This window comes from Lampetra fluviatilis, chromosome 24 (genome assembly GCF_964198595.1).
Source record: "Lampetra fluviatilis chromosome 24, kcLamFluv1.1, whole genome shotgun sequence".
Taxonomy (NCBI): domain Eukaryota; kingdom Metazoa; phylum Chordata; class Hyperoartia; order Petromyzontiformes; family Petromyzontidae; genus Lampetra; species Lampetra fluviatilis.
Window position 1 is genome coordinate 5,465,558 of NC_136298.1, and position 26,276 is coordinate 5,491,833.

The following is a 26,276-nucleotide window of genomic DNA, read 5'->3' on the forward strand; positions in this document are numbered from 1 at the left end:
GACCCTGTGGCCTCTCATCTCCTCGTGTCCTGCAGAGGGCTTTGGAGAAATTTGGGCTTCAACTCTAACCTATGGAGCCGAAGCTAAGGTACAGTACGTTTATGCAAGAGTAAAATCTAAACTACTCAAAGGAAGACATAATAGACAAAATAATTTAGGAATATGACAATAGGTTTTTCCATTTTTTTCTGGCATCAAAACAGGTGTTAAGATGTTAAAGCACCAAACTGAAACCTTTTACAAGGAATCATGTCTGCATTAACTACAATGCTTGTGGTCAGAATGAAAACCAAAAACATACTCTGGTAATATATGCATTGTCTTTGGAACTGATTGGTCTACACCAGAGACAGCTTTCTTTCTACACTACTTGCGGTCAGAATAAAGACATGATTCCTTGTAAAAGGTTTCAGTTTGGTGTTTTAACATCTTAACACAGCTTTTTTGTTGCCAGAAAAAAGGAGAAAACCTATTCTCATATTTTGGTATTGGCAAACGAGGTCCCATGATATAATTCAGGAGTAGTTTTGCTATTTCCAAAATAACGTCATAGTTTTACTACATCTCTTTAAAGACCACATTATTCGTTTATTTTCCATTTTTGTCCCGATATGAAGCCTTCTCGGCCAGAATCTTGATGGCTTTGCTGGATCGAACGCACGAGTTTGCCACGTATAATATTGACCGGGACGAAACATGCCAGAGGGGAGGAAGAGTTCAATAGTCTCTGGTGTGTGCCCTTGGCTCTTGTTGGCGGTGACCAAAAGCAGGACGGTTACGTTCCTGAACACGGGCTAGAAACCCAATTTTTCACGAAAAAATGGTAAGTGTTGTTAAATATTCTTGGTTCTTTTGGTAAAGTCACGTAGAAGGGAAATAATAAAATAAATAAAAATTCTTCATTTTTCTTGCTGTGGGTTTCACACCTGATGATGATTGCTTGTGTTGCAATCGAAACGTCGTGAGAATTTGATTGCTTTTTTTATTTTATTTCCCTTTTACGTGACTTTACCGTAAGAACCAAGAATATGAATCCCTGCAGTCACGAACGCTTTAAATCGAAATTTAAGTGTTGTTATACTGGTAGGAACCTCCTGGTTACACCAGCCCACAGGGGATTATTGTGTCCGTTGTGCAGGAAGGGGCTGGGTGGGGAGGGGCTGGGTGGGGAGGGGAGGGTGGGGAGGGGCTGGGTGGGGAGGGGAGGGTGGGGAGGGGCTGGGTAGGGAGGGTGAGGACGGGCTGGGTGGGGAGGGTGGGGCTGGGTGTGGCTGGGTGGGGAGGGGCTGGTCACCCCGTGGTGCCCTTATAAAACTCAACGTTTAACCTACTCACGCCGGCTTGTGCCCACACTCACAGTCGGGCATATTTGCGGAATACACCACGCCGCCGTTGACCCTGGCCATTGACCGAGCAAACCAACGTTCCTACCAGCTCCCTCCGCAGGAATGTGTTGTTATAGCCAGATCTGTACAACCGTATTGACACTGGGAACAAGATTTTGGAGTGCCTCTTATTTGCAGAGGCGTCTTATAATCTGGAGAATACGGTAGCGAAAAGATGCTGCATCCGATTGTATTAGAATCGGACCCGCATGAAACTGCAGTCTTTCGATTCGATTCATAAGAGGTGCCCATTGGGCTCGCGGTAAATCACCCGTCGGAATCGCAGTTCACAAATCGTTCTCGCGAAGCTTGACTCGATTCGATTCCGGAAAGGCATATGGTTCCTCGAGATAAAACAAGCTCACAGGGCCCGCTATCTGAGCGTGCGAGAAGGCCGTGCTGGTTTTGGGAAGATTATCGGTTTCAATGTTTTATGAATAAACATACATCCCCTTCTAAACAAACATGCCTCGGAAGTGAGAGCTGGGCGGTTGGAAACAAGATGAGTGCAGGCGACTGTGGCCTACCGACTCGGGCTTCTATCGGCCTATCATAAAAAGCCCTGCCGAAGAGGGGCCGCCTGTTCCGGTAGGCGTGATCCACACTTGGTGGGGTGGTAGGGGAGGGGGGTGTGTAAGGTCTTTGGAGATGTCTGTTTTAGCTGTTGCTGTGACACTCACTGATGAAACGTGCGCGCAGACTCTTCGAGGATTGTTATTGTTCGATCACAAACGTAACGTGTGTGTGTGTAATGTAAGGGGTATGCACACGTGGAGTGGTTGCACCACAGTGCTTAAGGTGACTGGCCCATCCGAGTTATATTCCTGGCCATGGATAACCGTGGCGAGTTGAGTCTGGAGCAGCCTTGGTCATCCCCTCCCCTTTACCAACCCGCAGTGACCAGCGTGGTGAAGTATGGCCAAACAACCCCCATGACCAACACGGATTCGGGAGGCCTTCAATCAAAAGTGGGTTGACAAACGAATGTACATAGTGCAGTGTACATACAGACATGTATAGAATAGAAACGTACATGTATGTTTGTATTACATAACCACGTGAGTAGTATGACCGTGATTGCTAAATAGTACTGCATTTAGTTTCGAAGCCCTAAGTTTGGCATTTCATCAGCCTTTATTGACAGTCCATATGTACACAAACCATTTAGGCATCGTTGATTTGTAAGGTGTATTTCGATTTAAAGCTTTCGTGACTGCAGGGATTCATCTTCTTGGTTCTTTCGGTAAAGTCACGTAGAAGGGAAGTAATAAAATAATACAAATAAAACATAATAAAACAACATTCTTCACCTGAAGACGGCTGCTTGCGTTGTAGCCGAAACGTCGTGAGAATTGTTTTATTATGTTTTATTTTTATTATTTTATTACTTCCCTTCTACGTGACTTTACCGAAAGAACCAAGAAGTTGTAAGGTGTAAGTTGCTTACATATTGCCAACCTCGGTAGTTACCATCCATAGAATCTCGCCGCCGTGTCGGTCCCAAGTAGTGGGATAGTTTGACTGTGTTTCACTGCTTCCTCCAGTTCAAGTTGGTGAAGAATGCCCCAGAAGCTGTTCAGAAATCAATCGCTACTCGTGTTGACCACGGTCTCCCGTAGTAGACCCATCGAGTTTACACGATGCGAATTAAAATAATCTTACTCCTAAGAACGTCTACTCTTATCGCAGTGTTTGGTGAAGTATGGTGCTCAGAGATATTTTTGACGGGGATAAAAACGTGCTCCTTTAAGAACGAGGAAATGCTTTTTTCCAATGACCCATCTCGGTTTGCTACAGAACGGCAGAGGTGGGACAAAGTCATTGTTATGCAAGGCCAAGTCGAGTCGCAAGTCATCAAATTCATGACTCGAGTCTGACTCGAGTCCAAGTCACATGACTCGAGTCCACATCTCAGAGGTGGGACAAAGTCATTGTTATGCAAGTCCAAGTCGAGTCGCAAGTCATCAAATTCATGACTCGAGTCTGACTCGAGTCCAAGTCACATGACTCGAGTCCACACCTCTGCAGAACGGCATAGTTTGTGTACGCAAAATGTTATCCAAGACTTGCTTGTTATATCATACCTGTCAACCCCCTATCAGTGCCTACCTTATTACAGACCAATTCAGACCTTATTGGTCACCCCGTGGCCTTATAGAACTCAAAGCCCATCCTACAAATTCCCATCACAAGGGATACACACCAACAAGTAGACAATCACCACTACTACTCACCACGATTCACCACTAATCTCACCACTCTACTACACTCACCACTACACTCACCACTAGTACACTCACCACTACACTCACCACTAGTACACTCACCATTAATTACCTAGATTTGAAGTTTTCGTGACTGCAAGGGTCCATACTCTTTGGTTTTTTCGGTTAAGTCACGTAGGTAAAAAATAAAATAAAAATAAATTAAATCACGACGTTTCGGAGGCAACACAAGCTTACGTCTTAAGGTGGCACCGTCACAGTAAAATTACTGTATCATTGATACAGTAATCAATTGATACAGTAATCAATGATACAGTAATCAATTGATACGGTAATCAATGATACAGTAATTTTGCTGTGACGGTACCACCTGAAGACGGAAGCTTGTGTTGCCTCCGAAACGTGATTTAATTTATTTTAATTTTATTTTTTACCTACTTGACTTTACCGAAAAAAACAAAGATCATTAATTACCTGTCAACCCCTTATCAGTGCCTACCATATTGCAGACCAATTCAAACCGTATTGGTCACCTGTGCCCTTATAACATTTTAACGTCCATCATACAAAGTCCTATCACAAGGGAGAACTACAAACAAATAGACTTTGTTTGCACCTTATGGACCTGAAAACTCAATTTACTTGTACAATAATAGGGGTAATCCAGGTGTGTTTCTTTCCCCTTACGCAAATGTACAAGTTGTTGGAACGATCTTGAATGTGAATGATGCACAGTAACGGGCCTGGTGTGAATTGTTACAATTGAACGCACATATTGAGTGTCTTCAACACTTCAATGTTACACAAATTCATGATTTTGATGTCTCTTGCAAAGCATGACCTGAACGCACCCCTTTTGATTTAAACTACATTACTGAATACTATCTTAATAGCCCTTAAAATATATTAAAATACGTATGCAGTATAATCTGTAATTGACACCTTAAAAGCACAGTTCCGTTATAAGCAACAACTCTGCTTTTCACTGTTGGAAGGCAAGGGGAAACATGATGTGAACACACCTGACCTTACTCCAAGGGGGTGCCCTTATAGTCAATTTATATTTTATCTGAAATATATCGAGAGTGAAATATATTTCCACGTCATTCCTTAGTATATACACGTGTGTAATTTACTAAACTATTGAGGATATTTGTCAGTTATACTTGGAAAACGCTGTCGAATATATATACATATAATATGAAGGGGGGGTGTGTGATAAAAACAGATTCGTGTTTGAAATTGCGTGAAGAGAAAGAGGAAGGTGTGGATTAGGAGAACATTTGCAAGTTTGATATATTGAGTTTTGAAAGGTAAGTGGGTTTAGGTTGGTGGTGCATGCCTGTAATCCAGCACTGTGGAGGTGAGGGATATGCAACTCCCTTCCCGTGGGCATTAAGATGCCTTACCATGGCTTGCAGGAGAAGGCAGGACAGAAAATGTGAACTATATATTGTTGCCCCCTTGTATGCGTCGGGTTTCTCCAGGTAATCCAGTTTCTTACCACATGCACACACACACCAATGGCCTGAAAACATCCTAATATATAGAGCACTGCAGAGCTTGGGCATGTTGGAGCCAGCTCACCAAACTGGCAAGCCTTCCAACTTGTCTGTGACTCGTGCCTCTGCGGCACTCTCTGTCTTTCAGAGTTGTTTGAATGCTGAGTGTGTTGCCGGTTGAAATGATGATTAGATGCCACTGGAAGGGATGATGGCCACCGGTCAAGAATATCAATGGAGTGACAGCCAAAGGAGGGAACATGTCTAAGAGAATTTCCACCGCAGAGATAGAGGGATCATACTGATAGGAACCTCCTGGTTATACCAGCCCACAGGGGATTATTGTGTCCGTCAGTCGTGCATCCAAAAATGGGAGGGGTGGGGCTGGGTGGAGAGGGGAGGGTGGGGAGGGGCTGGGTTAGGAGGGGCTGGGTTAGGAGGGTGGGGAGGGGCTGGGTGGGGAGGGGCTGGGTGGGGAGGGGCTGGGTGGGGAGGGGCTGGGTGGGGAGGGGCTGGGTGGGGAGGGGCTGGTCACTCCGTGGTGCCCTTATAAAACTCAACGTTTAACCTACTCACGCTGGCTTGTGCCCACCCTCACAGTCGGCCATATTTGCGGGCCGCCATTGACCCTGGCCATTGACCGAGCAATCCAAGGTTCCTACCAGCTCCCTCCGCAGGAATGCGTTATTAGCTTGTGTGCAGGCAGTACATGGCTTGTTACATTGCAGGACCATGAAAGACGGTGACAGCTCGGACAGGTCTTCATTCAGCAGTGGATAGACGGTGGCTGACGATGATGTCATCCGTGAACGTGGAAAAATTAGTTCCTGCCATTGAAATGTGCAATTTCCAGCACTGACTCAGGACCACCAGTGGAGATCTGCCAACCGATTGCTTTGACTTTTAATAGAGGGTTTGAAATTCAATGACCATTTCCAAAGAAATGGAGAACGGAATACAATATGGATGAATTAAAGTATGGTTTTTACTTCATATTGGATTGATGGGAAGATGAAGCCGGGTCAAGGGCACTGGAGAGAATAAGTTCATAATGGACATCTTGACATAATGCACACCGACTCTTTTAAGAGCACCTCTTTGCATCAGTGATTTTTATTTTTATCTTTCTGCCGTGTTTAATAGGTTGAAAAAAAATGTGGCATTGCACTTGACACATTTATAGCTCCCTCAACTCCCACGAGTTACACTGCAGCAATAGACTTGCCTTTGTTCATTGCCCTTGTTGCTACATCGCTTGTCGTTGCATCCAAGGGTGGTACACTTAATGTTTTACATGAAATGCAGATGCATCACATTCCATTAGAGTAAAAAAAAAGTGTCGTGATTCTTTTCGTCTTTGGATGGAAAATCTATATTAAAACATGTATTGGTTGAAAATAACTATTTGAGTATTGAGCTAAAATCCTATTGATTTGTTAAATATCAGATAACAAAGGTGTTTTGTTAAGATAGGAATATGACCCTAAATGTAAGCAAAAAATATTGACACTGCATTAGGTAGTGGTGTACAAATTATATTCAACACATTCGTAAATACAACTGCTTTACAGAGGGAAAAAAATATCAAACATCTGCTAAGACATGGGACCATTGCCCAAATTGTCACCTATTATATGTTTGCCTCTGTAAGGCAAAGTATTCATGTTTTGAGTTTTTCATAAATGTAAGTCCTCCTAAATCTCATTTGACCCTTTGCTGTAGGTGAGATTTTTACTATCTGCCCTTCATCTCGGCCAGCCCCAATGACAAAGGAGCTTGAGCGAGAGCATGGAGGCAAGATGCCGGGGTCGGCCGACTGCAACGGCCACACTCAGTCCACCGAAGATGTGGAGGTGGACGAGGTGGACAAGCTGAAGGCCAAGTTGATCTCCGTGTGGAACAATGTGAAACACGGTAATTGACGAATCGCAATTTCTCCTGACTACTGTTTGTGCAGTGTGTGCGTGTGAACGTATGGCCCAGTGTCGCGCAATGGTTTGCGCTGCGCTGTGCTACGAGCCCGACAAACCGATTGATTCCCACTCACGGCCAACATCGGTGCATATCTGAACCGGTCCTCGGCTTCCCCAACATTGACTCAGCCTTGAATGAGAACCTTGTTCGGTAACAGGTATCTCAGTAAAATAACAAAGGGGTTACCGATACACAAAATGTGAAGCCTCAATGGGAATAGATGAGTGTTGACGATGAGTATAAAATACTTTTAATTTATCACAAGTTTAAGGCCAAGTTGATTTCCACATGGAACGACGTTAAGCACGGGCATTGACATCATGATCTCTCCCATCGAATGCATTTTTTAAAAAATCTGTTGAGTAACCATGCATGTGTGTGTTCACAGGATGGGTTGTAAAAACGAAGACCAGCTTCAATCGACATTCCCCCATCTGTCTGCTTAGCAAGAAGTATAACTGCATCTCAAAAGGCGAGTTGATCTTAACATTTTTCATGGGTGCTTCTTAGGTGTCTCCTCATGAAGCTTCATGTCAATGTTCACAAGTCCAAGTGAAGTGTGTTTCTGCTCAATCCAGCAAAGATGTTGGGGTCATCTTTTCATATTCCCCTGGCGGTGAGCATCTCCATAAGAAGACCATACTCATGTTATCTTACCAGATTGGATGCGAGACAGAGCGCATCATTGGCCCAGATAATCTGGAAATGCAATAGGCATCTTTTGATAGCTTAATTTATATTAATTCTTACGCTCACAATACATGCATGGAATCGCGCGTCTTCAAGAATCATCTGTTTATAATTTACAACACATAGCCTAATATCAGAATCTTTAGACTGGAGGAATCTGGTGAGCTATCAACGTCTTTATCACGGATGTCCAATAGGGGTGGGTCAAAACGTAACAACAACAAACAATACGAAAACATATCAAGGTGTTATCAGGGTGACAAACGCTATCCTGTACAGATGGCACAGATGGGGTTGACATGTGCTCCACCGCCTTCTCCTGGCAAGCCAGGCTACGGGCACCTCCTCGACTTCCAGGCGGAGGGAATTCAATGACATTTGCAAACTGTCCACCAACCCTTGCTGCCTTCACAGTGCTGGATTACAGGCATGTATAGCCACCACCGCCCGCCTGGAGGCGCTAACTATTGTGCCACCGCTCCCATCCCTTTGTGATTTGTTGGCAAAGCCTAAATACATGGGCGGGGGGGGGGGGTGCAGGGGAAGAGAGGGCTCAGGATATTAGCTTAGCGACCAGGATGACTCTAATCCCAGTTTGATCAAAGCTTGGCTTTGACACACTATAGGAGTGCAATGCATAGAAAAGGTAAGCAAATCACAAATTTTGTATTTTATCAGCTTCTTTTTCAGAAGTAACCTGGCCACAAATGATAGCTCAACGAAGTGGCTTATCATGCAGACATAATCGAATGTAAACGTACGTTTCTAAATGTGGAGGGAGAACCAAACGGAGGACCCGGAGAGAATATCCACATGACCACGGGGAGAGAGAACACGCAAACTCCAAATATACACAAGTGTCAGGGTCTGGATCTAATCCCCGACCTCCTGCATACCAGGCGAGGTAGATAACATCTCGCCATCGATAGCGAACAAATGAAACGATATGTACAGTAACACCTTGATTTACGCCGTCCCGCTTTATGTACTTTCGCGATAATGTACTCAACTCATTGATATCCAATCCAATTTTAAGCACTGTGTGCCTCGCCATAACATACTCGAGGTTTCCGAGCTTAACCATATTAAGCCCCACATGTTTTAATGTTCCACGGCGAACATTCAGGCCGGGACTGGCTACAGTCTCTTTCAGGTGTATGCCATTAATATTTGTTTTCCCACATACCATATTCATGGCGACTATTTTTCTAAAAGTGTCAACAATTTCTACACGATAAAATAATAATAATATACACTTATTGCACCGATGGTCATACAGTATAAATGCGCAATGGGTTACTGAGCATCCTCTGTTTAGGTACTGTATCACCTTACAGCACCTTACGATCCACCGAAAATGCTTCAACTGAAGTAATTTCTGATTTCCGTTCTGGTTTTTAGGAACATATCCTGGGCGTAAACCGGAGTATGCCTGGACGTACAGTACAACCGGGAGAGTACACACAGACGATACAATCGAGATTGGGCACACGAAACAATAATCGATTCTTGAATCCTGTGATGCCGAATTGTAACACTTAATTTAATTAGGTGATTCGTTCATCATCAGCCGTGGTCAATCCACTGCTGGATGAAGGCCTCCACCATGGTGAGAACTCCGTACTTAAGAAGACTGGCAGTCTTTTCTATCATAGTGGGACAGGTGACAGTAATCATGGAGGAGTAGGATTCCTCGCCTCTCTCTTCCCCCGTACCTCCGATTAGTATGTTTGGCTATGTACGGTGCAAAAGAAGTTCAACATGCAAACATACATACGAATCGGACATATATGTCGGAATCGGTAATTCATTGGAGATGCCCAGCTTACATATTTTATGGAGACCGCTGGGCCCACAAACTTAAAGCAGCAAGTCCTCCACTGTTGACGATCATCATATCACATTTATGTTGCTAGTGCTTTTTTTCCATGTCATTCCTGTCCGCTCTGGTGCCGAGTGAATGATTTACATGCCCTGAAGTGAACGACAATCGGGCGCACGAATATCCGAACTGTCGCAGATGGCACCAGGAAGCCGGCGGGAGGCGCGCTGCCGGAGCAGGCCTCGGTGACACCGAGTTTGAACGTCGACGGCGACGGCGAGAGACGCTGTGGGACAACGCCCCCCGTGGCGTGCGCCGACTTCACAGCGTTCAGGCGGGACTTTGCGACACGCGTCTGGGTCACGTACCGGCGAGAGTTTGCCCCGCTGGAGGGCTCCAGCCTGACCACGGACACGGGCTGGGGCTGCATGCTGCGCAGCGGGCAGATGCTGTTGGCGCAGGGGCTCATGCAGCACCTGCTTGGCCGAGGTGAACTTTTTAGATGTCACGTTTGTCTCCGCGTATTGCCGACGTGTCGTGGTTAGCGCACTGCGCGAAGAACTCGCCGGGTTTAGTTCCTGCTCACGGCCATCATCGGCGATGGTTATCTGGACCGGTCCTGGGCCTCCCCAGCGTCGGCTTGATCTTAAATGAGCATTAGCCATTGCGGTGTGCAACAGGAATGTCTTTAAAATGACAAAAAGGATAACGAAAATGTGTAGCCACGATGGCAAACAGGTGAATGTTGAATTTCGATTTAAAGCTTTCGTGACTGCAGGGATTCATCTTCTTTGTTCTTTCGGTAAAGTCACGTAGAAGGGAAATAATGAAATAAAAAAAATCAAACATAATAAAATAATGAGAATTATTTTATTATTAGAATTATTTTATGAAAATAATGAGAATTATTTTATTATGTTTTATTTTTATTATTTTATATTTCCCTTCTACGTGACTTTACCGAAAGAGCCAAGAAGAAGAGGTGAATGTTGACGGCGAGTAGGAAAATTACGGCGGTAATTTTTTCAGGTAGCTGGCTATTGCGCCCGTGTTTTCAGACTGGCAGTGCAGCGAGGCCGTACGTCTCTTGGAGTCGGAGAACGAGTCGCAGAAAAAGACGCAGTCTCCAGGAGATTCTGACTTTTTGGTGGTGGCAACGGAGCACGCGGGCAGTCACGTCTACTCGCAGCCTGCGAGTGTTCTCCTTTCGTCCGATGACCAAAAGGTGCGTGCACAGTGGACAAATTATATTTCGATTTAAAGCTTTCGTGACTGCAGGGATTCATCTTCTTGGTTCTTTCGGTAAAGTCACGTAGATTGGAAATAGTAAAATAATAAAAAATGAAACAATAAAATAATTCCCACGACGTTTCGGCCACAACGCAAGCAGCCGTCCTCAGGTGAAGAACAGGTCTGTCAGACGCTGTCTCCTTGACAGACCTGTTCTTCACCTGAGGAAGGCTGCTTGCGTTGTGGCCGAAACGTCGTGAGAATTATTTTATTATGTTTTATTTTTTATTATTTTATTATTTCCAATCTACGTGACTTTACCGAAAGAACCAAGAAAATGGACAAATTGTACGGCCAGTACTGTGCCATTGAGGGCGGAGGTTTTCAATGTTTCGTGTCCATGATAGGTTTTTGAAATTTTTCAAAAACAGCGAGTTGATGTTCTCTGTCCTGTCACAAGTCGCAGCACTTACAATCCATCATAAAGTACCATTTATGGCTTAACTTGTTCCACCCACTTCTGAAAACTACATGACATGCACAATGAGTATGTAGTATTGAACTCTGTGAGAATGAATAACAGTGATGTAGTGTAAATTTCGATTTAAAGCTTTCGTGACTGCAGGGATTCATCTTCTTGGTTCTTTCGGTAAAGTCACGTAGAAGGGAAATAATAAAAGAATAAAAAAGAATAAAAATAAAACGTAATATTTTATTATGTTTTATTTTTATTATTTTATTATTTCCCTTCTACGTGACTTTACCGAAAGAACCATGAAGAGTGATGTAGTGGTCGGTGCACAGCCCCCTTGAACCTGACTACCCGAATTCGTTTCTCTGCCACGTCTAGCAAGGGTGGCGAATGATATCCGAACTGCTACTGGCCTCTTCCTTGACTGCCTCAACCTTAAATGAGTACCTGCTGCGGTGTGTAAACGGAAGCACTCGGGAGACAAAGGCGGTGGAGCGTGGTGCTGACCTCACCACATTCTTTGTGCGCAGTGCTGTCACATCAACACGTGCCCCAACAGTCACACGTAGGTTGCACGTGGGATCTTTTTTCAAAAAAATTTTTCTATCTCCCTCTGTGATCACCAACCAGGCCATCTTGGCAGAGGTTGCTGTCCACCGGAATATCATCCGCTGGTTTGCAGACACGCCAGACGCTCCGTTCGGCATCCACAACCTCGTGCGTCTCAGCAGGAGTTCGAGGAAGCGAGCGGGCGACTGGTATGGACCGGCCGTCACGGCCCACATCCTCAAGTGAGAAACCACAGAACTCGCACCTCCCAGCACCAAACAACAACAAAGATCCCCCGTGTAGCCTTGAATGGACTTGTGGGGCAAGTGCTGTTAGCGAGCATCTACGAAGGCCGGAACCGGACACAATGGGGTGGGTGGCCAGCACCACCCGTGGCCACTTTTGTCTCCCCAGTAGCGATGCTTACACACCGCACTAGGTACTCATTTGAGGCTGAGTAGACCTAGGAGAGGTCCAAGACCGGTTCAGATAATTGCCACTGGTGTTGGCCATGCGTTGGAATCGAACTTAGGTCGTCGGGTTCGTAGCATGGCGCCATAACCGCTACACTACCACTCCTCACACTGTGAACTGATGTTTTTCTTCATCGGATTTATGCACAGACTTTGGTTTTAGTTAATTTGTCATTTCATGAATCCGTTTTGTAATGATCACATGAACCTTATGGCGGGACCCCGGGGTCCCATAAGCCCCCGGCTCTCGCATGAACTGCGTTGCGACGTAATTTTATGTCTTTTGAAGGCAAACGATACGGCGATCTATTCCTCTCGACGAGCTCTACACGATGCGCTAATCAAAGTTTCAAAGTTTTGTTTATAACTACGGCAATTTTGGCAACGACGGGTGCTTGGTGAAGAACGAGAGGATTGATTTCTGGTGGGTCACGGCGTTTATGTGCGCGGTGTGACGGAGTCTCCAAGTATAAGTAAATTAATTACGATCTTGACTTGAGGTTCACATGTATCTGATTACTTTACTATCTTTTGCAGAAAGGCTATTGCAGAAGTTGAAGATAAGCTTCTGCACAATACAGTAATGTACGTGGCGCAGGACTGCACAGGTGGGCGTCTTGCACACTATGTCACTAATCACTTGCCCAGCTGCAAATTGATCCCCGTAGATATATTAGCTAAGGTGTGCCGCCCTGGGCTGTATGAAATAAAATTGAAGCTTTGTCAATCAGTCTGTGCAGCAGGAGCGGTGTTACTGTGGAGTGAGGCTGCCACAGGACTCTAATAACTTCACTGCAGTGATCATTAGAGTGATGTCATCATTGCAGTGGCATTATTGCAGTATAATTGCATGCTGAAAGTAAATTTCAAGTCTTTTTTTTGTGTTAACGAAGCTTTGAAGTCATTCAGGAACACGGTCTTGTTGCGTCTTTACGAGGCAAAGTAAACGGTACAATGGGTGAAGTGGTGACACAATGGATCAAGCGCTGCGAACCCGGCTAACTTTGAGTTCGATTCCGAGCCGCAACTAACATCAGTGGCGAGTGAATTCAGAAGCCAGTTCCTTGCCCCCCCCCCCTTTTAAACTCGTATTCACCAGCATGGTGAAGTATGGTTAAACAACTCCCTTGAATGACGTGGTGTGGAGAGGCCTTCATCAAGCTGTGCTCTAACAAAGGGCTTAATATATACACACACGCACACAGTATTAACAGTGTATCACACCTCGCTTACTCGAGTTTGCCACGTTGAGAATTGAGCTGTTGCTGTTTCAGTGTACAAGGGCGATATTATGGACCTGTGTCGGGCGGAAGCCAGTGACGGAGCAGTCGGCCAGAGCCACGCCACCCACCCGACGGGGCCCGGATGGGACGGTGAACTAATCGTGGGGGGAAATCCCAGCCCGGCCAGCAACTCGGAGCTAGGCAGCGGTTGGAGGTCCGTGTTCATCCTCATCCCTGTGCGTCTCGGCGGAGAACACTTCAACCCGGTGTACATCGCTTGCGTGAAGGTGAGGCCCGATCTTGAGTTTTCGTCTTCATTTCACGGTACGCCCGCAACATCTTCCTTTTAAGTCACCAAGCCATTCCCCGAAGACACCGGTGTGACCGTCAACCACATTGGATCACAAACAGGCCGCTGCGCAACCATCTCCTTCATGAATGGAAAATGAAAGGCAAGCCACAACGTGACTGTGGCCTTGCAATCAAAACTATGGAACTTGTAGTAAACTACTGTAGGTCTGCGTTCCTGCAATGGAGGAAGGGAAAATCCGACATGAACTCTCTCCTGAAGTCTTTCGCACCTCCGTTACGTACGGTACAAGAGAAGTTCTGCCGTGGTCAGCAGACCTCGACAGTGGCATCTAACTCCTGATTATATTGTGAAATGCAAAAAACAAAAGAGCAGCCAGTACAAACTTCTGGCCCACTGAAGGCTGAACGTGATCACGTGACTTTGATTCCTCAGGTGCTCTGTGTGGTCGCTGGGTGGGACCCCACGGATCTGAGACTTAGGACAAAGGCAGCGGAAATCATCCGATGGATGAAAACGTTTAACACTCAGTGTTTTGGGACAATGTATGAATACGATATAAGATGGAAAATTCTGAACAACTGTTTTCACGATTGATGTGAATGAGCTGTGAATGATTCTCGCGCTGTACTTTGGCAGGGCATGCTGGAGATGGACAGCTGCATTGGAATCATCGGAGGCAAACCAAAGCACTCCCTCTACTTTGTTGGCTACCAAGGTTAATACCGTATAACACCACCTCGTAATGATTCGGCCCCTTGCCATTTGATGGATTGGCATGATTCAAAGTGATGGTTTGATTGAAGTATTGGTTCTTTTTTATATTGTACAAAAAAAAGTTATTGATTTCCTGCTGAATTTAGTATCGAGGCAGCGCGCTCCTGTTTACAGCCCTGAACTAGTGGCAAAAATTCCACAAGGATCCAACCACTGTTGAATTCTCCGGAGGCACGATGAATTGAGTCAAAACCCCAGCCATGATTTGAACCTCCAACATTCCGATCGCGAGCCGCTCAGCCCAAGTGTAAGATGTTAGTTTATTGGTCACTGCTGCGATATTTATTTTGGCGGCTTAACACTGGATGTTCAAGATCCCGTGACGTCGTTTGGCAAGAATAGGCCATTGTGTGCCGGCATCATGGCCCACATTTCTCAAATTTTAACAATTGCCCGCAAATTACTATCCATAGCAATCATCGCGCGCCACTGCGAAAAACTTGGCAGGAGCCTCCTGAAAGAGAGTCATGAGACTCGGCGATGCTTTTCTTGGTAAACAAGTGCAATAACATCATAAAAAATGTGCTCAAAGTTTATACAAGCTTGATCTCTACACTTGTGTTCACTGAATGGCTGATTTAATTATATTTTAAGTCGTCATTAACTTTTTTTTTATGTTTCCACAGATGATGACCTCATTTACTTGGATCCACATTATTGCCAGCCAATGGTGGACCTCACACAGCCAGATTTTCCAGTTGATGTATGACATTTTTTTTTATTTGAGTAAATTTCCATACAAAAAAATTGCAAAACAGTTTTTACCAAATGTTTAGACACATGAGAATAATTTATAAAGTCAGTCCACAGTTTCGGTCAGGGTGGGTTGTTTGACCATACTTCACCACTCTGGTTTGGGCTGCTGTCCCAAGGCCGTTTCAGATATCACAACCACTGACATCGGCACGGTTGGCTGTGCACGGTGCAAAGAAAACGTCTACATACTTCATGGGACCTCCTTTGCCAGTACCAAAATATGAGAAGAGGTTTTCCCCTTTTTTCTTGCAACAAAACAGGTGTTAAGATGTTAAAACACCTTTTACAAGGAATCATGCATTAACCACAAAATTTGTGGTCAGAATGCAAACAAAAAACATACTCTGATAATATATGCATTGCCTTTGAAACCGAATGGTCCACACCAGAGACAGCTTTCTTTGGAGCCTCGTCTCAAAAGGTGTTAGACCAGAGGACGCCAAAAGGCATCACGCCTCTAGTCTACATACTTTTAAGCCGCATATTATTAAGCCGCAGCCACGAATAAAACTTGGATTTGCTGAGTTCATTGTGCATTATCTGAACCACTGTACCACGGTTCCACCCCAGACGGGGTGCCACGGTGGCAAGATGTTAACTACCTCACCTGGTATGCAGGAGGTCATGGGTTCGATCCCGACCCTGACGCCTGCTGCTGTATATTGGAGTTTGCATGTTCTCCCTGTGGTCGCGTGGATTCTTCTCCGGGTCCTCCGGTTTTTCCCTCCACATTAATAAACATGTATTGAGAGTGTTTCGTTGCTATAAATGTCCACGTGATAAGCCACTTAGTTGAGCTATCATTTGTGGGCTGGTCGTTTCTGAAAAAGAGCTATAGAGCTCAGTGGGCCTTACCTGGTCAAATATAAGGTTTGGTTTGAAATAGATGTTCATATTAACATTTACATGTTTTGGTTATTTCCCTTGTCAGTCATATCACTGCTGTCCACCGCGAAAAACAGCATTCACCAAAATGGACCCAAGCTGCACTCTGGGATTTTACTGTCGGACCAAAGAAGACTTCAGTGCATTCTGTTGCACCGTAACGCAGGTGAATTCAAAGCTGGCAATCTCGACCAACTCGGGTGACGTGTAACAACTGTTTCTAAGTCTTGCAATGTTCCTGATGTGGCAATTTACTGAATGACTGGGAATGCACCTGATCTTATCAGCCCTCGGAAGTTAAGCGGGCTTGAGTCTGGAAATAGCTATGATGGTTGACCAACCTTGCACAAAACAGGTTTTTGTAGGCTGCTGCTGCAGGGTAATGTCACCAGCAGAGGGCAGTGCAGCCAAATCTATTGTTGTATTGTACTTTACTCAAACGTATATGCTCCCCATTTGCAGCCGGTTGGAGGTTTTCGCACCTTTGCGTTGGAAAGTGTAGGGGGGCCGGTCACCATTGTTAAAAAAAAAATGCAATCGACCACAACAAAGAGTCCATTACAATGTGCAATCTATGAATAGACTCAGCGTCCCATGCGAAGTTGACGCTTTTCGTTCTGATCTTGGTTGATGAAATCCCGTGAAGGTGCTCGCAACGCCGTCGCAAACGAGCGACGCGCATTCCAGCAGGACAAGCGGCGCGCACTCCGGCAGGACGCCGCAGCAGGAGAGCTACCCGGTGTTCAGCTTCGTCGAGGGCCACAGCAGGGACTACGTAGAGGATGAGCCACGCCCCGAGCAGCGCGTCAGACTGCTCCACATTTCGTCCAAGAGCGGGAGTTTCGTCAAGCACAGCTCCTCCGAGGACTTTGTTCTGCTGTGACCCATGGTGGCGTTTGCAATTGGGGTCATCGCAAGCGTCGCCGCCCCAAGCGTCGTCGTCCTCTGCCCAAGAGGTCGAGCGGACTGTGTAGCACTTACCTCCACTTCGCTCTGTGCCGACGTTGGTCTCGCTGAGTTGTTTGATCTGCATTTCCGTCTGTTTGCTAATGTCATCTGTCCGTTGTCTACCTTGCGATCTCTGACCAGGTATACATCCTTATGGCCTTGATTAGACAACCTCCAGGTTTGTGGATGTTGTCGTGAAATCATAGTTTGTGTCTTTATCATTGGTGACAGGTTCCATCTTCACTCCGAGCGTCATCAACACCCATCCGTTTGTTTCGTGTCGCTTCCCAAGCAGTCCCTGTTTTTATAGCCCCGGTTTTTCGTTTAAGTGTTTTTACCAAGTGCGTATTTCATACGGGTGCACTAATAACATCTCAGAAACTCGCTTGGTGTTTGCACTGCAGGGAAACTATGTACTGCATTGCGACGCTTTCTTCAAAATTATATTGATACGGATTCGGCAAAAACGAGCTTGTGTCAAAGAGTTGTCGAAGTTTTTATTTTTTAATCTGTTAATGCCTCCAACCGGTCAACGACCACGGATGGAGTTAAGGAACTTCCCCTCTCCCAATGAATTATCGCAGCTGATTAATTGTTTGTGCGAGCCATCGCGGGCGGTGATGTTTCCGCGATGAATGGATTACAAAACCGTGGGCATTCCGAGTCAGGCCACGCATTGAGAGAATGTCTTCTCTCAAGCTACTGCGGTCACGTGTTGTTTCACGGAGTTCAATTCCGGAGACGAATCCATCAACACGTGGCCCCCAACCCCTGGAAGACCGCATTTCGATTCAAGGGAAGAGAGGCTGCAAAACCTACCTACGCGTGACATTGTTAGTGGGCTTTGTTGTACAGCAAACAGAACGAAATGACGCCCTCGATTGTGAGGTATTTTTTTTATTGTCGAGACCAGTTCCTCATTTGTTTTTTCAAGATGTGGTGTTAACAATTCACTACACGGCAAGTGTGTGTGTGTATATATTAAGTGCGTACCTAGGTTCAACGTTTGGTATGCATACTCACTCAAAGCGCCTTTGTTTGATGACGTAAAGTTTTACTGTGAACTTTTGGGGCAATAGTGACGCAATCTACTGTACAAACGAAACGTTGCCAACTATGCAGAAATGTAAGCCGACATTTACTTGCTGATGTGTTAAAATATTCGAGTAATGTATAAAGTGTACTGATCCACAACTTCCTATACGACTTCCACGTTCAATATGACATTGTTTTGCACTGCATTTAGAGTATATATTGGGGAGATTGGCTGATGAATGTTCTCGGTGTTATGCCCAATGAATTGCCATAGGTTAAGGAACGTTTTAGTTGTAATGTCATTACGTTGCTTTGATGTCACATTATTTCTAGTAGTTCCACTTTTAAAGCACTTTTAGCAGTTTAGACAACTTATAATGATATAATGTACTATCAATTGAACCCTAGTACACACCACATTCCAATTGTAGGGAACATTTAATATTGATAACTGATAACAGCCCTTTGTTTTACTGCTGCAAGAACGCCATTCCATGGGTTGTTTGACCATACTTCACCATGCTGGTCAGTGTGGGTTTATTTACGCGAGGTGAGATGGGGAAGGTCTTTGCGAGGACCTGTTCAAGTACTCATCAATATTGACGTGGGCAGAGGCCAGGATACGGAACTTTCCGGGTTCATGCCAAAACCGCTGTGCCACCAATCCGCCCTGGCTTGATGATAAATAAATTCCAAGTTGCGCTGTGTGAATGTAGTACATTTTTTGTGATATATTATTAGCTGGGCGGTGGTGGCGGCGGTGGCAGCTACTAGCGCCTGTTACCCAGCACTGGAGGCGAACTCGTTGGTGTATTTTTCGATTTAAAGCTTTCGTGACTGCAGGGATTCATCTTGGTTCTTTCGGTAAAGTCACGTAGAAGGGAAGTAATAAAATAATAAAAATAAAACATAATAAAATATTAATATATTATTTTATTATGAAGGGAAGTAATAAAATAATAAAAATAAAACATAATAAAATATATTAACGTTTTATTATGCTTTATTTTTATTATTTTATTACTTCCATTCTACGTGACTTTACCGAAAGAACCAAGAAGATCGTTGGTGTATCACAACATGTTTTACACAACTTCCTTTCCCATGGGAAGGTGCCATAACCCTCACTCGCCAGGAGAAGACGGTATGACACAAGTGGAGCCCACGTGTTCCGTCCGTATGGGACGGTGTGTTTCCACCTCGCACGCGGTGGTTATTTCGAGGTTCTCCGGTTTCCTCCCGCAAAAAGGCTCATTCGTTGGCCGATAACGCCTGCATAGTTAAGAGGACCGCATGGCTTCAACTTGGCACTGGCTCACCGCGTTGCTGCCTTCCCCGCCTGTCCGCAGTGTTCGTCTGCCACATGTACGCGTATTGTGTGTGTGGGGGAGTATGTGGGTGTGTGTGGGAGCGGTAGTGTAGCGATTAGCGCTATGAACCCGGCGACCCGAGTTCGATTCCCGCTCACGGCCAGCACCAGTGACGATTATCTGAACCGGTCCTGGGCCTCCCCTAGGTCGAATCAGCCTCAAATGAGTACCTGGTGCAGTGTGTAAACATCGCACTGGGGAGACAAAGGCGGTCGGGCGTGGTGTTGGCCACCCACTCGTACCGTTCTGGCCTTCATAGGTGCTCGCTGACAGCACTTGCCCCTACAGTCTGCTAAGGCTATACGGGGGATCGTTGTGTGTGTCGTGATTTCTTTTTGCTGATTTCTTGCCAGGGCCTCCTCGCAAAAGAGGTTTTTTAAACCTCAAGTTTTTTTTACCTGGTTAAATAAAGGTGAAATTAATATCGAGGACTTGGTCTGTACCAGGTTTGGTTGACACGTTGGGTTGCATTGAAGTGGTAATATATAATTTTTTGCTAAAATTTATGGGGATTGCCATTATAGCATTGGATCGGTTGTGGTCATTTTATAATGTGTATTTCTCTTATCAATAATAACTATTTGAAGCCTACAACGGCAGCACGTCTAATTATTGTGGGTTTAGGTTGTGTGACTCCGAGGCCTTGACGATGCCTTTCCAGGTCATGGTGTTTTATCGTGCTGGTTTTTGTTCATCTCTTGTTAGTGTTTTTTGCAATTTACAAATAAATCGTGGGGAACATTTCATTCCGTCTTGTCGGTGTCACATGCGCGCACACACACACCTTAGTGTTCGGGTGAGAAGTTCAACTCCACATGGTGTCCTCGATCGCCTGTTTGAACACAGTCCACCCTTACACCATTGGAACCTCATTTGCCACTATAAAATATAATTGTTTTTTTACCCTTCTATCTGCAACAAAACTTACACCTTTTTTACAAGGAGTCATGTTTGCATAGTAAAAAAGGTCAGTTTTGTTGCCACATAGAAGGGTAAAAAAACAATTATCAGTCCACCCTTGTCAATGTTACCGCCCTTGCATACCACAGAGTGATTGTTACCATGCAGACCGATCGTAGCAGCAGTTCGTGCATGGTATTATACAGGGTGTCCATCTAGGTATCACCCGTTATTAAATCATTCATGTTGCTGTTTCATCTGGGTCTATTACACTACAAAGGGGCCGTCCATAAATGACGTCACGCGATTTTGGACTATTTTTGACCCCCCCGCCCTCGTCACATTGTCACAAATGTCTGACCCCCCCTAGGTGCGTGACGCCATTTATGGACGAACCCAAAGACAAAGATCCCCTGTATAGCCTCAACAGACAGTTGGGGCAAGTGCTGTCAGCGAGCACCTACGAAGGCCAACACTGCACACGAGAATGGCCAGCACCACGCCCGGCCGCCTTCGTCTCCCCAGTGGCGATGTTTACACACCGCACCAGGTACTAATTTGAGGCTGAGCCAACCTAGGGGAGGCCCACAACCGGTTCAAATAAGCGTGTCTGGTGTTGGCCCGGTTCGGGGTGCGGCGCGCTAACCGTGACACGAGATTGTACCGTGCGAGTCTCATCCCTCTCACCATCCACGTGTCTGCCGATGTGGTGGCCACACACGCGCACATCGCAAGAGAGTCCCACGTGTCTGCCAACGTCTCAGCTGAGCTTCAAATGTTTCTGTTCAGTTGAGCAAGTTATTTGGCGATTCTTCTGCGTTGGCAATGGTGTACACACCGAGGCCGTAGCCATGGAGTCAACATTGGGGGGGGGGGGGGGGGGCAAATCTTCCAGGGGATCTGGGAGCCCCCCCCCCCCCAGACAAAATATCTAAATTTGAAAACGAATTTCCTGCCTAAAATATAAAAAAAATGCACTAACACAGGGTGGACTTTTTCTTTTATTTTTTACAACAATGTCTAATATTGTTTTGTGTTACATTGCTCTGTTTTTTCTTTTTTACCTTTTCTTGTTTCATTGTATGTAATGGCAGATATTAGGGATTAATAAAGTATAACCATAACCACAACCACAATCATATAAACAGAATCAATTTTATAGCAATATATTGTGGGGGCATTTTGGGCATATTTGATATTGGGGGGAATGTGTCCCCCCAATACATATTATAATTATAATTACGGTCTTGGTACACACACAACTGAACAGATTCGTCAATTAACTAAACTTTTTCTTTTACCAGGTAAGGCCTACTGAGCTATTTAGCTCTTTTTTCTTAAACGACCTGGCCACAAAGATAGCTCAGCGGAGTGACTTTTCACGTGGAAATTGTATAGCAGCCAAATATTCTGAACGTATCTTAATAAATGCGGAGGGGAAAAAAACAGAGGCCCCGGAGAAAAATCCACACGACCAAGAGGAAAAATGAAAACTCAAAATATACAGCAGCAGGCGTCAGGGTAGAGATCGAACCTACGACCTCCTGTATACCAGGCGAGGTCGTTAACATCTCGCCACCGTGGCGATAACACTGCCGTGAAAGGAAGTGGCCCTTCCATGTGCTATGAAGAAGGCACATTACCTGAAACGTTGCCTATTATATAAAGTTACAATGTTATTGGCACATGTGTTGAATTTTCTGTTCTGTTGAAGCTCATTCAAGCTTGGCGCTTTAACAAACTTAAGCATCAAAAGATTACGTAGTAAAACAGTGTTTTAAACAAAACTGCTGTCGAACGTAAATTCTGAATACTGGATGAGACGTTAACAGATGCGCTGGTAAGATTAAAAAAAAGTTGTTTTATTTGTACATTTTTTAAGTCATTTGTTTTCCTTCCCTATACTTTGCACTGCAATGTTTTTTTTCGACTGGACATCTGTAAAAAAACATCTTTATAGCTCATTGTATTCCTCCAGTATGAATACGTAAATATTCGGATTCTGCAATCGCGGTGCCATTACCGGTCGTGTAAATTGTTGCGATTAAATTGCGCGACCAGCAGATGGCGCCCTCCTAACAACATTTCCTCTGCTCGGGAACCCAAGGCCATCACAGGGACTGGAAACTTGTCACACACACATAGACACAGACGCACAAAAAAACCGAAGGCCCGCTCCCCATCCGACCAAATGATTGGCTTCCACCTCTGGGTAGAATTTAAAGAACACAAACCAACATTGTGAACCGTGATCAGCTGGGACAGCGGCTGTTAATTTCTTTGTGTCTATGTCATTAATACTTAATATCCCAACAAATGATTTATCTTCAAATTGAGCAGCATCCTAATGCTCCGTAATGGCGCTTTTATTGACTAGAATCATGGCGTAAATAATGGAATATTAAATGAAGACGCTTGCGAGTCAAAACAGACGCGGCTGAGAGCGATGAGCGCATGCCAAAGGAACAGCCACTCTCCCCCCACCCCCGATTCCCTCCTCTTGTTTTTAACCAACCCATCACCGGCGCCGATGCTCGTTCTGTCACGACGAGTGGCATCATTCTGCGGAGGTGACAACGTCGAAGAGCGCCTGCACCTGTGCACCAACATAAATTGCGTCGGCGCCGGGGCCAGAGTTGCGATTTTTTTTTTATACCGAGACTCTCTCAAACGTCGGGAGACTCGTTCCGTGTCCGCGGGGCCCTGATTTACCGACCGTGTCTTCGTGTCCCATCAGACAATAATTAACTGAACGGCGCACTTTGCATTTCAATGAGTGTCAGGGCGCTCGCCGGCCAAAGCATTTTCGCTCGCACGCACGCCGACAAGACAAAAAAACAGCGCGCTACGAGAAGTATGGGTGGCTCAGAGCTCAGAGCACTGAGCAGGTAACGTTGAGATTCTGGGTTCGAATCCACGTTGCGACCCGCAATGTGCGGCGAGTTTGATGGTGTCAAGCCTGGTCACCAAATGGCTCAAACAGAGACCCATAGGTTCACACAGAGGACTCGTCGACTCAAGTAAAATGTGTTGTGGTAACATCGGGCTCTCGAGTGTTGTGAGTTGATGGTCTGAGCCTCGGAAACGACGGCTCACATAGAGAGCCACAGACTCACATGAGATAATTCTAGATTTGAAGCTTTCGTGACTGCAAGGATTCATATTCTTAGGTTTTTTCGGTAAAGTCACGTAGGTAAAAATTTTAAATTAATAAAAGTAAAATAAAACAAAAGAAAAAATTCACGACGTTTCGGAAGCAACACAAGCCTCCGTCTTCAGGTGGAACCGTCACAGCCACGACAGCTGTATCAAGTAAATGAGAGATCACAAGAAATACCACCCCGTATATATTATGGTTGAGGGGGGAAGGACCAGGAACGGCACACTTTTTTTTATTAATATGGTAAGGTGAGGCTTAAGACCAAGAGTAGACTGCATAACAAAGGACTGAGCCTTTGTTATGAGATAACCATTGACTCGCAGAGTATATTGCGATTAGACCGGGTTCCCAAGTGTCGAGTGTTGATAGCCTCAGCTCCGTCACCACAGACTGCACAAACACGAGCATCACATTAACTCAGCTTCCGCACTTAATATGGCTAATTCCTGCTCTGAGAATTAAACACACCGGTTTGACCGTCACGCGATGAACGGTGACTCTCGTATTGCAGAGCGGGTTGGGGGAAAGTGCTGCTCTCTACTGTGTGGGACCAGAGGTGACTCGAAGGGATCTCAGAAGTAGCTCTGTAATACCCGCTGCACTTGGGCCAATCTCGAACACTGCTGGTGCGGGACATCCGATCGGACACTTCATCTGATGACACGACGCCGATTGCATAATCGCGATCAAACTGGGGGAAAGAGACCAAACAAATGTTGCATCGCTGTACTCTAGAATGTATAAATAAATATCTACGGGACCCTTTTTGCGAGCATCAAGATGATGGCGGTGTTTAAGATGTGCAAACACCGAATAGGCACCGATTATAATACAAGCCACCAAAAGTCTGCATCGACCACACATACTTGTTGTAAATTATGCAAATCAACCAACCCATCACCGGTGCCGATTATACATTGTCCTTGAAATTGATTGGCCTACAACTCCTTCATGGCCTTGTCTCACCATCAGTGCTAGACCAGAAGAACGCTCCGTTTCACAGAAAGCATTCGTTTTGACACGTTCAATGTGCATTGTCCACTGGAAAACAACGATTGCGATTATTGATATCATCCTGGAGCCAACGTTCATAGATCAAACGACGACCACGATGGAAGCAACCTAAACGCGTCCGAATCTCAGAGACTAAGCAGGCCTGAGACTGGTCAGTGCTTGGATGCTGCCCGGCAAACATTGCCAGCAGAGGGGGCAGAGCAGCCAAATCCGTTGTTGTACTGTACTCGACGTGGATATCTATGCTCCCCACCTTCATCACTCCGCAGCAACCTGCGTGGGTGAAGTATGGTCAAATAACCCCCGGTGAACCGCAAGGTTTGATGGGCCCTCATCCAGCAGTGGATTGACAAAAGGGCTGTGCACGTGCATTGTTTTTTTTATGATTATTCCAGCAACGTGCTCCTCATTCAAGGGGGCCTCTCCATATTCGTGGCACGCATTCTTAAAAAACGCAGATGACGTCAACAACGACAAATAATATGACGCCAACATTTCAAGCGCAGCGAGGTAGGTTTTTAAATCCTTTATATTAAGTTCGCTTGCTTGCTTACGACCGTGCAAATCTTTCGGTCGTTTTTTAACCCACTTCCCGTGATCCAATCGAGCTGACATTTTCCACACAGACTCGTTGTGCGTGACAATTAATGTTCGTGAAAATTTTTTTCCAAAATTTTACACTTTTAGGCCAAAAATATTATATTTAATTACCAATTGCTTAATGGTGCAATGCAATCATCTGACCCATAGGTGGCAGCCATCTCAAGCCAGAGGACGAGAGGACTCTAGCCGCCACGCATATAAAGGATTTATAGTGAAAAACTTTGTTTTTACGGGTTATACTTGTTTTCTTCCATTTTTTACACGCTTTTATTTAACTCACTCTGTCTGTTGATGTTGTGGTTGTTGTTGTATCCTCAAATCTTGTAACTCAATTTGAACCCACTTCCCAATGTGGTATCGACTGCAAACTTGGTATACTTATGTCATACTGATGACAATACTATATTCTATGATAAAAAATTAAATAAAAATATTTTTAAACAATCTTCTTTACATGTTATGTTTCGGCTTGGGTCTAATTATCCACGGTCAACTGACGTTGGCTGTAAATCACCACGGCCCCTTACGTTATGGCAAGCTTCGGGGCCACTTCCTGAGGTCGTGGAGTTCTTCCATTACGAGTACGGTACATTTAATTAAAGCATGTTTTTTTAAAGTCTTTTTTAAATATTACTCATTTCATTTGTGCCGAGCGCATTGCCTCCCTTCTACGACTAACTCGCATTGCCACGAGTGCGGAGGCGCAATTCTACGCGACGTGAGCTTTGCGCGCTTCGCAAATTTGCCCCGACGCTGTCCTCGTAGATTGCGTTTGGGCCACGCTTTGATCAAACTGGGATTAGGGTCATCCTGGTCGCTAAGCCAATGTCCTGAGCTCCCTCCCCCCCAGCACCGCTCTGCCTCTCCCCCCTCCCCCCCCGCTTTGCCCAGCCCCCACCCCTCCCGCCCATGTATTTAGGCTTTGACAACAAATCAAAAAGGGATGGGAGCGGTGGTGCAATGGTTAGCGCAC

General features: G+C 45.3%; 1 protein-coding gene across 2 annotated transcripts; it reads left to right on the forward strand.

Moving 5' to 3' along the window:
- Positions 1-1,704: 1,704 nt before the first annotated feature.
- LOC144941093 (cysteine protease ATG4D-like) lies at positions 1,705-19,229 on the forward strand. Of its 2 annotated transcripts, none has more exons than XM_078867568.1 (12): positions 1,705-1,973; positions 6,835-7,026; positions 7,475-7,558; positions 9,797-10,087; positions 10,657-10,823; positions 11,931-12,091; positions 12,860-12,930; positions 13,597-13,832; positions 14,495-14,573; positions 15,259-15,335; positions 16,320-16,439; positions 16,920-19,229. In XM_078867568.1, exons 2-12 carry the CDS (start codon positions 6,876-6,878, stop codon positions 17,154-17,156), a joined length of 1,674 nt encoding a protein of 557 aa, XP_078723694.1. In that variant the 5' UTR covers positions 1,705-1,973; positions 6,835-6,875; the 3' UTR covers positions 17,157-19,229. The 2 variants fall into 2 exon arrangements, with proteins under 2 accessions (XP_078723694.1, XP_078723695.1); XM_078867569.1 differs by having other exon boundaries at positions 6,871-7,026.
- The last annotated feature ends 7,047 nt before the right edge of the window (positions 19,230-26,276 follow it).

Bases quoted from the DNA above. Each gene is read 5' to 3' on its own strand.
- LOC144941093 (XM_078867568.1), top strand. From the start codon at position 6,876: ATGACAAAGGAGCTTGAGCGAGAGCATGGAGGCAAGATGCCGGGGTCG. The intron at 7,027-7,474 runs GTAATTGACGAA...GTGTGTTCACAG, and splicing joins GTGGAACAATGTGAAACACG to GATGGGTTGTAAAAACGAAG. The intron at 10,824-11,930 runs GTGCGTGCACAG...ATCACCAACCAG, and splicing joins TTTCGTCCGATGACCAAAAG to GCCATCTTGGCAGAGGTTGC.